Source organism: Caretta caretta, chromosome 3, assembly GCF_965140235.1.
Source record: "Caretta caretta isolate rCarCar2 chromosome 3, rCarCar1.hap1, whole genome shotgun sequence".
NCBI classification, from domain to species: Eukaryota; Metazoa; Chordata; order Testudines; family Cheloniidae; genus Caretta; species Caretta caretta.
Genome location: NC_134208.1, coordinates 31,488,381 through 31,501,441, shown reverse-complemented (window position 1 = coordinate 31,501,441; position 13,061 = coordinate 31,488,381). Strand labels below are relative to the sequence as shown.

Sequence of the window (13,061 nt, the reverse complement as noted above, 5' to 3'; positions counted from 1 at the left end):
CATTTTTGTAACTGTTCTTAACTTATTTAATAAAACTGTAATGTGGCTTTATTTTTAAATCACACATATTTGGGATTTACAAGTATTTAAAGCATTTAGTTTGTTCAAGAATGTGTAAAAATAAAATGGTATCTGGCAGACATTTAGACAGATGATGTGTTGGTTCATCTAGTGCATTTCTCTGGAAATGCAGGATTATTTTTTCCTATTCTAGATTTTTCCAGCGCTTCATCCATTTGTTAACCATTCTCGTGCACTTGGTATAGTGGTGTGCAGTTCATAATCAGTCATTGTGTCTGGGTTTTGAAAGACCCTCTGCAACCTTTTGACAGGAGCCCTTAGATTTTTATAAATAAATTCTCTTTGTGTGGGTCATGCTGATAATCTGTAATGATACAAAAAATGTGCACCTCCGTAATTCCACATGAGGTCACTGCTGTTAGGTGCAAATATCCAAATTTGGTCCAAAAGATTCAGATGCAGGTTGCTCTTCTATTTAAACCAATAGAAGGACTTCAGTGCCATTTTCTCTAGCAGTGGAAGAAACCAGTATCCCAAGACTGTACAGAAGTGTCACTGGTTTCTCCTTCCCCTATGCACTTATTCTGTGATGTGGATGCTACTTGAACAGAATCTGGGCATATCGTCTTTAGTGGTCCGTCAGGCAAGAGTTGTCCAATAACATGGAAGAATATTTCTGCTATTTCTTTACTGTGCCCTTCCCACCAACCAAATTGCAGCAACACTTATTTCTAGCTGAGTCACTTTAAAAAGTCTGGGTTTTTCTTGGACTAGAGAACAATAGTGTAGAAACAAACAAAATAAGTTTAAAGCAAGAAAATAGAGGCAGTGTTCTTCAGCTCTTCACTGCAGCCTTCTGCTGTGACACCTGGCTGTACTCATCGTCCTAGCCCCTTATAGCTGGCAGCAGGCCCTGAATTTGGGAAGACGAGCAAAGCTGTACTGGTGGGTGGGTAGATAAGACAGCAAATATCATGCCCCTATATAAATCCATGATACGCCTTCACCTTGAATACTGTGTGTTGTTTTGCTTGCCCCATCTCCAAACAAACAAACAAACAAAAAAAACCCCAAAAAACCTGAAAGAAGTACAGAGAAGGGCAAGAAAAATGATTTAGGCATATGGAACAGCTTTTATATGAAAAGAGATTAAAAAAGACTTCATCTTAGAAAAGGAACAAGTATGAGGTGGTGAGGTGGAATATGAGTCTATAAAGTGGAGAAAGTGAATAAGGAAGTGTTATTTCCCCCACATAACAAGAACCCGGGGTCACCCAATGAAATTAATAGGCAGTTGGTTTGAAACAAACATAAGGAAGTACTTCCTCACACAACATACAGTCAACGTGTGGAACTTGTCAGCAGGGGTTATTGTGAAGGCCAAAAATATAACCTGGGTTTAAAAAAGAATTAGATAAGTTAATGGAGAATAGGTCCATCAATGGCAATTAGCCTTTGACTGCCAGAAGCTGGGACTGGACAACAGGGGCTGGATCATTCCCTCTGAAGCATTTAGCACCTCCCACTGTTGGAAGATGGGATACTGGGCTAGATGGACCATTTGTCTGACCCAGTATGGCTGTTCTTACGTATGTGCACCACCTGACAGCAACCCCTCCCCACAACAAAAAGCAGATTTTCCTCACAAGCCATTGGAGGAGGAAGACCATGAAGAAGAAAAGATCCATGAAAATAGGGTTCCCTCCCAAGAACTCTGTCTTCTCGATGGAAGAGGAGAGGAGGAGGTTCCTGCATTAAGGGCTCCATCTCTGTAATTAATTCAGCATCTTGTGTGCGTGAACTCTTCTGCTTTTCCTGATGCCTTTCTCAGTCTTTCTGTCACGGGATCCACCCATTGCACATGGTGCTTCCCCCTGGCACCTCAGGGGATTAGATCTTGCCAGGTGCTGCCCACCTTTGGTGGTGTCTCTACCCGTCATCTCTTTCACTCTGTGACCCCTCTCTTTCCCAGACCTGCAGCTTCTTGTTCGTGGTTTGGCCCTCTGGCTGAGTCACTGAGATCCTCCCCTTACAGGGAAGTCAAAATCCTTCTGGATCAACTGTCCGGCAGGCGTCTCCAATGCCCTGCACCACTTCCCAGTGGCTGGTAGGGGAACCCAGACCTGCCCTCTACACTGGGTTCCAGCCCAGTAACCCTATAAAAGCAGCCCAGGTCTGCATGGTCCTACCCCTTGCTGCTGTTTTCCTGGGCTTCTTCCTACTTATCTGGCTTCCCCCTCTTTCTGCCAGCACAAGCTCCCTCCCCGCAGGGAGTGGCTGCAGACTACTTCCTTGCAGCCTCTTGCTGCTCACAGCTCCTGGGCTTTATACAGGCCCCCTCCTGTTCCTGCCCAGCTTCACCCATTTCCAGTTTGAGGCCTGTGCCCTGTTTCCTTCCTCGGGTGTAGCCTGGGCAGTTAATTGGCCTGCCTAGCCACTTTAACCCCTCCACCCCTTGGGCAAATGTTGTGCCACCTCTTTCAGGAGTCTCTTAATGGCAGGTCAGACCTTAAGAAGCTACCTGCCCACTCTTTCCTCAGACTTTGTAACAGCTTGCCCTAAGCCTGCTCCTACTAACAAGGGGACAGGCTTGTGTAATTCACAATGTTGGTGTAGAATCAGACTTCATGATCTTAAATGTTCACATAAAGTTGCTCTAGTTTAACTAAAGCCTAGTCTACACTTAAAACCTATAGTGAGTTATTTTGAGAAAATAGAAATCTGCAAGCCCTCCCTCATACACAGATAGGCTTAGAGAGCTCTCTACTGCTGCATTAATGGAAAAAATGACTGTCTAATAGAAATGACTGGGGGGAAAAAAAAATGAGACTGTCTGCTCATACATTGCAAACTTTTGCAGCTTAGTATATATTCGTCCCCAATACTCGCAGGTTATGTTCTCATTTATCATTTTGGTCACTTTAATTGACCCCCTGCATGACCTCTATCGGTTCAGGGTTTTCTAGTTTGATTATTTGTTTTTGTTTTTTCCCAGGTTTTACAAATACTGTGACCGGGGTTCCTGGGGGGGAGCCAGCTGAGGTCACTCAATTAGGGTGAACTGCGAAGAATGGGGCAGACAATCCCCAAAGCTGGTGGATATTTTCAATACTTAGAGTTACCAAGCCAGCACAAAACAGCTTCTTTATTACTTCACTTGTTGCCCAGAAGCCAACAACACAGTTCCCTTAAAGTAACCCAGCCTCAGGCCTCCCCCCAGATACCCAAGTCAAGAATGATGAAGAATACTGAAAATCTTTTTCATCATATAAATGAAAAGCTTCTACCAATCTCAAAGGATCAGACCTATTACCTCCCAGGTTAATGAATATTCCAGATCTTACCCAAATACACGCTTACAGCCAATTCTTATTAACTAAACTAAATTTTATTAAAAAAGAAAAGAGAGAGAGTATGGTTTAAAAGATCACTATATATACAGACGAGTTCAGTTCTTGAGGTTCAGATATATAGCAGAGATGGTGAGCTTTGTAGTTACAATGAGTTTTTTTAGAATTTAGTCCATAGGTTATAGTCCAATGTCCAACATCATATTCAGGGTGTCTCCAGCTTAACTGGGACCTCAGTCTCGCGACTCAAACATCCCCTGATGAAGCTTAAGCAGATCTGAGATAGAAAGGATTGGGACCCAAGGATCTTTTTATACAATTTCAAGCCTTCTTTGCCAGGTTGGAGTTCCTTGGGAAACAGTGGGCTCTCATTTCCTAAGCATCATCATTAATTGTTCACACAGATTAACAAAAGGCAATTGCCTGTTTTTCCACCATTTACAGGTGATTTGCTATACACTTCAAAGAGATGAATACAGCGGTATCCCGTGTTTATACTTCATTTAAATGCTAGGATGTTCTTTTGATTTCTGAATTAACAGAATACAGCATAGGGGACTGTTGATTACATTGTTGACCACTACCCGTATATATGTAAATACACAGAAACACAAACATCATCTCCCCATATGTCTTTAAGAGTTGAATTTGAGTCATTCATCCTGCAGGATGTTTCACCCGTTCTGGCCATGCGTCATAATGAACCTTCAATTTTGTTAGTTATATGCTATTTCCCTTTTCATGTATTTATATATTTTGGTTCATTATGTGTTTATATTTAATATAAAAACAATAAATACTAAGTTTAAAAAATAAAGCCTATAGCGGCATAGCTACATTGCTTGGGGTGTGGGGGGAAAAAACATACACCCCTGACGCCATAGCTGTACCAACCAAACCCCGAGTGTAAATGCAGCTGCACCAACAGAATGCTTTTCTGGGTATAGCACATCATTCTACTGTGTCCAGTTTTGGGCCCCACACTTCAAGAAGGATGTGGATAAATTGGAGAGAGTCCAGCGAAGGGCAACAAAAATGATTAGGGGTCTGGAACACATGAGTTATGAGGAGAGGCTGAGGGAGCTGGGATTGTTTAGCCTGCAGAAGAGAAGAATGAGGGGGCATTTGATAGCTGCTTTCAACTACCTGAAAGGGGGTTCCAAAGAGGATGGCTCTAGACTGTTCTCAGTGGTAGCAGATGACAGAACGAGGAGTAATGGTCTCAAGTTGCAGTGGGGGAGGTTTAGATTGGATATTAGGAAAAACTTTTTCACTAAGAGGGTGGTGAAACACTGGAATGCGTTACCTAGGGAGGTGGTAGAATCTCCTTCCTTAGAGGTTTTTAAGGTCAGGCTTGACAAAGCCCTGGCTGGGATGATTTAACTGGGATTTGGTCCTGCTTCGAGCAGGGGGTTGGACTAGATGACCTTCTGGGGTCCCTTCCAACCCTTATATTCTATGATTCTATGATTCGGGGGAGGTGGTGTTCCTATACTGACAGAACTCCTCGTCATCCTCCTCCTGATTTAATTAAACTGGTGCAAACCCCTCTCAGCCACTTACTTTGATTTAAACCAGGCCTATTTTAGTTTAGTTTAAGTCGGTTAATGAATTAGTTTAAACTGGAATAAGTGACTTTTAAAGCAAAAAAGGTTTGCATTAGTTTGACTAAATAATTAAAAATCATACATTTAATTAAATCTGCAACTTTCTTATCTAGACCCTTATCTAACGGTCCAGGTTTCAGACCTCAGTAACTCGGGCTCCCTCTGCTGCAACTTGAGGAGTGCCCATCAGGGAATATGTTCCTGAACGTGCAAATTTACTCTTTAAGATGAACTGAGGTCATTTTTTTTTCTTTACATGAGGCCTTCCATGTTTGTTGTGTATCAGTAATTTCTCTCTATCAAATGTGCTCAATTTACAAGTAGAATGATAATTTTTTCTTAACTGCAAACTCAGCCTGATTGAGCTTTTTCTATCTCATACATAATCACCTGTTACACAGGTTAGGTCAGCATGCTAGGCCACTGTCTTTGACCTATGCCTTCAAGGACACCTGTGCCATAAATAGATTTCCATAAGAGTGCAGCTGATGGAAGTTTACTCAGCAATTCCAGAGATGCTGCACAAGAAGGAATAGAATTTAGCTCCCACTATACTGGTCTGTTGATTCTATGAATAGCAGCAATAAAAAACAGTTAGAACTTACTTTTGTTACTGTAGTCAGTAGAGATGAAAAGGCTCCCAAGAAGCAGATCTGCTGAGTAAAAGTGTCACTTTTTACATATGAACTCTTCAAAGTATAACTGCACTCTAAACCAGCATCTTACCCGAGCCCCTAGTTAAGACACCCATTGCTCTCTGGAGCCTCAATTTATTTCTGAGGTTTGATCTTTGGGGCCATTAATGTTCATTGGCCTTTGCTTTCCCTCCTGGAAGGGAGCCTTACTTGTGGCCAGAGTATGGTCCAAAAATGGCATGCACACACACACACAGAAAATTCACAAAAAGGTCAGTACTTGGAGAAATCTGATCATCTCTACAAGTGGGTCAAAAAAGCAGCAAAATCTTTTAATGAAAATTTTAAAAAATCTTGAACATCTCTACTCATGACAGTCACCTGGGTGGGGAAAGAGAAGGAGCGAGTATTGCCATTACCTGCAATTCTCTATCCCAGATGAACTAGTGATCCAAACTCATCTTAATTTTCTTCTCCATGTAGTTTCCTTCGCTGCCATGGCATCTCCCTTCCTAACTTTTGCCTGGATCCGCAGCCTTTTCCCACTGAATGCATCCGATGAAGTGAGCTATAGCTCACGAAAGCTTATGCTCAAATTAATTGGTTAGTCTCTAAGGTGCCACAAGAACTCCTGTTCTTTTTGCGAATACAGACTAAAGCGGCTGCTACTCTGAAGCTTTAGGAGGAAGTTCCTCAGCACTCATTTGATGTGCTCAAAGGGCTCTCAGTGAATCTTGCTTGTACTAATGGTAATAGGAAGTCTGATCTTGTCTTGCTCTTTGAGAGAGGGACCTCAAAAGGAAGATAAAGCTCTAGATTTTATTCTCCCCGTGGGATCTTCTCTTGTATCCAGTTTTGTTGACTCTTCTGCAGGATGTCTCTGTCCAGTTGAACTCCATTGAAGTAGTTGCCACCTGCTGGTCCGAAAGAGAGTGGCTTAAGTCAATACTAGCTGGCTGGTGTGCTGCCCCACTTGTACCAAGAACCATAGTCAACCCCAGCAGCAGCCAAATGGAGAGGTCAGGATCCACTGTGCTCAGCAGCTTGAGGGCTGCTATCTTTTTAGAAGGAGGGAGCTGTTTTCCCAGCCCAACTCCATTTCCTTCATGGCTGGATTGTTCATCCTCTTTACATTTCAGCATACATGTGTGATCCCAACCATAGGCGCCGACTTTTACTTTTTCCCAGGGGTGCTTCACCCCAATTCTGCCCCAAGGCCCTGCCCCCACTTCCCCCCTTCTCCCAATGCCCCACCCTCACTCTGCCTCTGCCCGCTCCCACTCTGCCCTCTCCCTAAGGCCCCTGCCTGCCCGCCATTCGCTGCCCTTTCCTAAGCCTCTCCGCGAGCTGCCGAACAGCTGTGGCTGGTGGGGCTGGAGCACCCATGCAGTCAGCGCCTATGGGCCCACCCCTGGGCAGGACACTACTACTCAAGCTGGATCTACACTGGTGGCAGCGGTTTCAGTGGAAAACAAAATTTTCCTACTTTCTAGTTGTCTTCTGTAACATAGCAACACCAGTACAGAGTTCCACCCTGACGGAGACAGGCACACCTGAGGAGTCAGGAAGTCGTCTCAGGTATTATAATCCAGGTGATGGGAAGAGAGTGAGACTGGCTGTGAAAAGCCTTCATCTGAGTAACCTACCGGAGTGAAAGCTGCGAGGTTGTACAGTGGGCTGTATTATTAGAGCTGTGAGTATTGGTTAACAGAGTACAGAAGACACACTTTAGTTTGCCAACAAAGACTGTTTATTACCACACCAAGCATATAGATAAATACAGAGCAAATATTGCTGCTTATAACAAGCAAGTGAGTCCTCATTGCTTGATTTTGGCAATTTCCATGTTAATCTTTCCTATCACCTGCCCACACAGTAAGTCACAGCTCCTCCCATTTTGAGTCTTCAATTTCTAGCTCAGTTTGTCCCCTGACCAGTTTTTAAAGCCCTGTAAAAGGGTCTGCTGGCCCATAGCCAGCCTATGAGAGGGTATTTCCCTTCTTAAAACTGCTCTAGAGGTAACCACTTTTTCTAGTTGTTTTTAGGAGACAAAGCAACCAGTGGTTTCCTCTCTAAAGGTCTTGCTGTCTTTGTGCTCCTTCCTGTACAGGTATGTACATACTCCAGGAAAGGTTAGAATGCTACAACAGTGACTACACCCTTTTTATTTCTTTTCCTTGTTCAGTGGCAAGGCATGCGCCTATCATGGTAGTAATGTCATGAAAAGCAATCCGCAGGTAAGAAAAAATTCTTCTGTGTATTATATCTTCAAAGGTGCAGTTCTGCATTTGCAAAACCCCAATTTGCATGTAACTCAGAAGTTGAGTAGATGCAAATGGCGTAAGCACAAAAGTGGCTTTTGTTCTGTTTTTGGAAGATTTTGGCCTAGTTAACTAACTTCTAAGAATTCTTTTCAGGCTCTTAAATTTCTTACCACTACAGAGTCTTTCAGTGTTAATCTTTTTATAGACCAACTAGTAAATCTTGTGAATGCCAAATTGCCTTCTGCTAAGTTGTCATGCTGCTAGCCAGGTCTTCAGTTTTTTTGGCCTGCTGTCCTCTGCACAAGACTGCTTTTCACGAGACAGATGGTCAGTCAGAAGCCAAGATATTTGCCTTTTGGTTAATATTTATATAAAAATCTCTTATGATCTAGTTTCTTTAGTTTGCATGGCATGCTCTGAAAGCTCACTTTTTGTTTGTTTTTGTTTTAAACACTACACTCAGTGAAAGCTAAGTTAAGTGGCTGGAGCTGATAATCTATTTAAGTGGTACCATGGAAAATGTGACCCTTTCCTTAACCCTCTGACCAACGGTGGTTTGGTTTGGTGTTTTTTAAGAAGTGGCTGTGTGTAGAATGGTTAATAGCCAGCACGGCACTAAACATAAGGTAGTTAGTTTGTGCAAAGTTCAGAACATACTGTATTTGTATAATTTTGTATTTACGTGCTGCTTCTAGACAAGGGAAGATGCCATGCTAAATTGTGGAAAATATTTTATTGTTTACTTGGAGAGGACTGAAAGTTTTTTGCACTAAATACCATGCCCTGCTCCAGTACACTAGGCTGTATATGTCATGTAGAAGGGTAATGACTGAAATGACAGGCCAGCTACCCAGCTGGTGTATCTCAGTGTAGTCCCATATGTTTAGGGACAGGCTAGATGAGATGCTTTTTAAAAATAGGAATGAATTTTGTCATCTTATGAACAACTGGCTGTCACACAGGGGAAATGGCCATCACAGACAGGACTAAAGTATGATGTCACCCCAAATGCTAATGGGGAGAAAATAAATCATCTTGCCAGGCAGGTTAGATTTCAATGTTCAGGCCTAGTGCCGACCTCCAGGTACATTTCCTAATAATCAGTCAGGGATGACTATTTCTTCATGCTTTTTATTTTAATATTTTCTCTTTCTATAAAATTCCCAGAACACAGTCTTTTCTTTAAGACAACCTGAAAAGCATTCTTAGCTGGAGCAGTTATAGAATACAGCTGTAGAGAGAGAAACTGAACTCTGACCTCAGCAAGGCAGACAGGGCTGTCCTTACCCATACGCAAAGCACGCAGCTGCGGAGGGCACCAGGAAATTTGGGGCACCACATTTCCTGGTGCCCTGCGCAGCTGCGTGCTGCTCCAGCCCCTGCTCCGCCCCAGCCCCGCCTCCACTCCACCCCTTCCCCAAGCCTCTGCCCCTGCCCTGCCCCCACTCCCCAGAGGACTGCTACAGGGGTCGGGCGTGCACTCACCGTGTGGTAAGTGGAACAACCCGGACCCAGCCTGCTCCGCTCCTCTGGCTCCCAGCCGCGCCGCTGGTGAGTGCAGGGGGGTGGTTCCCCCCTGCCCCCCAAGGCTGGGAGCCAGGGGAGTGGAGCGGGCTGGGGCCGGGGGCAGTCCCCCGCCCTCACCACAGAGGCCTGGGGGGGCTGCATAGGGCACCAAAATGGCTAGGGACTGCTCTGAAGGCAGAGCCTGGAGCAGGGGAAGCTCTCAGATACTGAAGGAGGCTGTGATCTCCCTGCCTACACAGTATAACAGGAAGGTTTGGCAGCTCAAAGTGTCTGGAAAGTTGGTAGATTTCTCCAGCCTGGGATTCCAGCTGAGCGGTCCTCAACTGACATGTGTGCCACCCTTCTCCAGCCTCCCTAGTGTTACACTGGGGTGTGGCCAGAGGGGTACTTTCATCCATCTATTCATGGCTGGTAAAATGAACCCTGGAGGCCACAGCCAGCTGCCATATTTTAAAGCATCTTGGTTGTCATCCTAAAGTAGGCAGGCCCCAGCACATAACTGGCCCCAGAATCAGAGAGCCACAAGCAGTTCCTCTGTGGCTTCCTTCCCCTCATCTGTGCCTAACACAAACTGGGCACCCCTTAGAATCTGGCCCTCTGTGTCCAAGAACAGGCTCAATCTAAAGGAAGAAACCTGGATAGCGTAGAAATCTAAAAGTTGGCTAGTTTCTGAACAAAAAGGGGACACACCATGCATGCAGCATCATGAGTAGGTACAGCCACTAGATTTAGAAATCTTCAGATATTTTTTATGTTCTCTACAAAAAATGCACTATGTATTCTTCTCACACTGATATAAGTTTGCTTGCTATTATGGCAGGTTATTGGAGATTAATTTCGTTTAATTTAATTCTGGCCAATGTAATAGAATACTGACCTTGGCCATATAAATTCATGTTATTACTTTTGTATAATTTTCAGACATGGTAATATTATTGAACGTGTTGTTTCTACTCAAGAACCAATTATTACCATATTTTCTATTTTTGTGTGTGGTTCTACTCCTGATACGTTAAGCTACCTCCCCCAACCACTGCACATATATCTTTTGACTGACAGCAGGATATTTCTGGATATACCAAGCTAGGCTCTCTTAGTGCGCAGTCAGTGTCCCCACATGGCGAGCTAGTGTGGAGTAGCTAATTGAGTACCTAGTACACTTTAAAGTCACATTTTAGCTTATTTAGCATATTAGCACTAACATCCCCATGTAGACATGCCCTAAGTATAACTTCCATCTCATTGGGTACCACACCAGACCTCCAACAGGAACATTTCTGTCCTTCTCTATGCAAGGTTCACACCACAATGATACCCACCATCTGAGTACATAAGCAGGACATCTTTTGGAACACTGCTTCTTATCCAAACTGGTCAGTAGGGTTTTTTGTGCTATCTGCATGATCCTCTCCATCCTTCTAGAATTGTGCACGTCCCCTTACAGATGCACTTTGTCTCTACTATCTTCATATTCCTGGAAGATTCATTAAAAGGCTATCAGTGTGCTGAAGAAGCACTGAGTAGGGGAGGACTATGAACCAGCATGGAGACGTCTGTGCTCAGTCACATTGGCTACGAGAACATGACAACCTGGAGATAGCCACAGGTTCCTCATTATGTAATCTGGAGGAAAAACTAAAACTAGATGCCTCATTAGGAAGAAAAAATCATATGCAGTGAGACATTAAAAATCCTACTGGATATTTCCATGAAAAAATAACAGTTGGAGGGACAGAAGATTGATCACCCAGTCTCTCTCAAACTGATACTTTTGCCTTTTATTGAGAATTATCTGGAACATAGACATTTGTGAAATCTACACCAAAATACAAAGGGAAAGTCAAACCTTGACATCTTAAGGTGTATCCCACTGTTTCCATTAGCATGTGCCTCATTGATTTGCCCTTGAGATTTCATCTGACGTGTTATGTTCCATCAGAGGACAGAAAGAAGTTATTTTTTCTAATTCTGATAAGCAGCTACTCCAAGTATATCAGGCTCCAAACCAACCAACCAACCAACCAACCAACCAAACGCACAGAAACCTTAATTAAAAAGTATAAGGCTTCACTGTCAATCATACTGAAAACCTCTGAGTCTTTACGCTTATAGGATTTTTTGTTTTACTTTTCTGTCCTTAGTGATAAATGTGGTGAATTTTAAATTAAGCACTAATGAAAATTCCTGTGTAAGCCCGAAGTGGTCAATTTATATCTAACTCCAGTGCTGGAGTGCTGATTTGTGAACAACTGCTTTTCAATGATGTTAAAGCCCATCTCAAAGTGGGTGACCCAACAGGCGCGTACATGTGGCATTGGACCGGTATGTGCACGTCATTCTGTCCTTCTGATTTCCCTGTAGCTTCCATTTTTGTAAGCCAGCAGGTAAGAAACTAGACAAGAATCTTGCCTTTTAAGGAAGCAGGACTCTTGACAATTTCAGTCCCCTGCCTCTCTGGAAAAGGGGAGCTAGAAGGAATAGAGCCATGTGCACAATCAGAACAAATCCCACACCTGTTGTTTGATAGAGAACTGGGATTGGAACCCTTAGATCCTGCAGCCTAAGTTTGGAATGATTGACTCCCTTCCCTCCCTCTTTCTGTGCTGTGGAATATTTAAAAAAAACATGTGGGGGCAAATTCATACCTGGTGTAAAGAGTTACAAGCTGCTTACCATAGGTCTGAATTTGACCCATAACTAAGTGCCAGGAAAGGTATATTTTGGATATCTCCTATCAAGTAAGTATTTATTCAAATGATTTGCTGCACTTCTCTGACTGAAATCACACTGTCAAAATGGCACATCTCAACCTTACACTATATTTAAGTCTTCATACACAAGTATTACTTAGAAACTAGCTTTTAAATATTAATTTACAAGAGGAAAGTAATAAGATCTTATTTTTTTCCACCGCATTGCTTTTGTTCACTGCTCAGCGAGGGTTCCTTCGTTAATCAGTGCTCTTGCTCAGCACTTGCCAAAGAGGAGTTCTTTGAAGTCCTACAATACTAACAGCCTCCTGAGTGGTAACATTCTCTCCCATTTCATTCTCGTCTTTTTCATTTCTTCAGAACAATCTCACTGTGTGCGGGGTTATTTTGTTCACAGAACCCTTGCTCATATGTGCCCCTGTCAGCTATGATCATACAGCACTGGGTCTCAGCGGCAGTACTCTTGTTCAATACTCGCCATGAGCTCTTCTTCAGCGTAATCGTACGATATTGGAGATTGCATCTCAGGCTTCTTGTTACTTCTGACTGGAAACCTGGAGGACGAGACAACCAAGTATCTTTACTGTAAAAGAAAATCAAGCTCTCTGAGACATAGTAAGCCCCTTATCTCCAACAGGGAATGAGAAACAGCATTATTTGTGTGTGCAAAAGTCAAAACAAACCCACCGATCTTACTGAATCATGGATTCCTTAATAGCAGGCCTCATAGTTTTCTGACCCAAAAGACATGTGGTGCTCATTAGTGATCTTTGGGTAACAGTGATTTCTGAAGCAAGCACCGAGAAGAAACTGGAATGATTTTGCTGGTATAATCGGAAGTGGAATGTTCATGTTACGCATGCTGACAATCCTAGGCTATGTCTACAGCATGAAATTAGGTCGAATTTATAGAAGTCGATTTTTTAGAAATCGATTTTATACAGTC

General features: G+C 43.2%; 1 protein-coding gene across 6 annotated transcripts in view; it reads right to left on the bottom strand.

Annotated features, from left to right (window-relative positions):
* Nucleotides 1-7,340: 7,340 nt before the first annotated feature.
* CYS1 (cystin 1) overlaps nucleotides 7,341-13,061 on the bottom strand; it is a 43,374-nt gene continuing 37,653 nt past the window's right edge. For 3 of the 6 annotated variants that reach the window (XM_048845497.2, XM_048845504.2, XM_048845503.2), the window contains one exon: nucleotides 7,341-12,669. In XM_048845497.2, the coding sequence (XP_048701454.2) occupies nucleotides 12,564-12,669 (106 nt within the window). In that variant the 3' untranslated portion in view covers nucleotides 7,341-12,563. The remainder of the gene's footprint in view (nucleotides 12,670-13,061) is intronic. The other 3 variants (XM_048845505.2, XM_048845498.2, XM_075126421.1) reach the window with 1 other exon arrangement.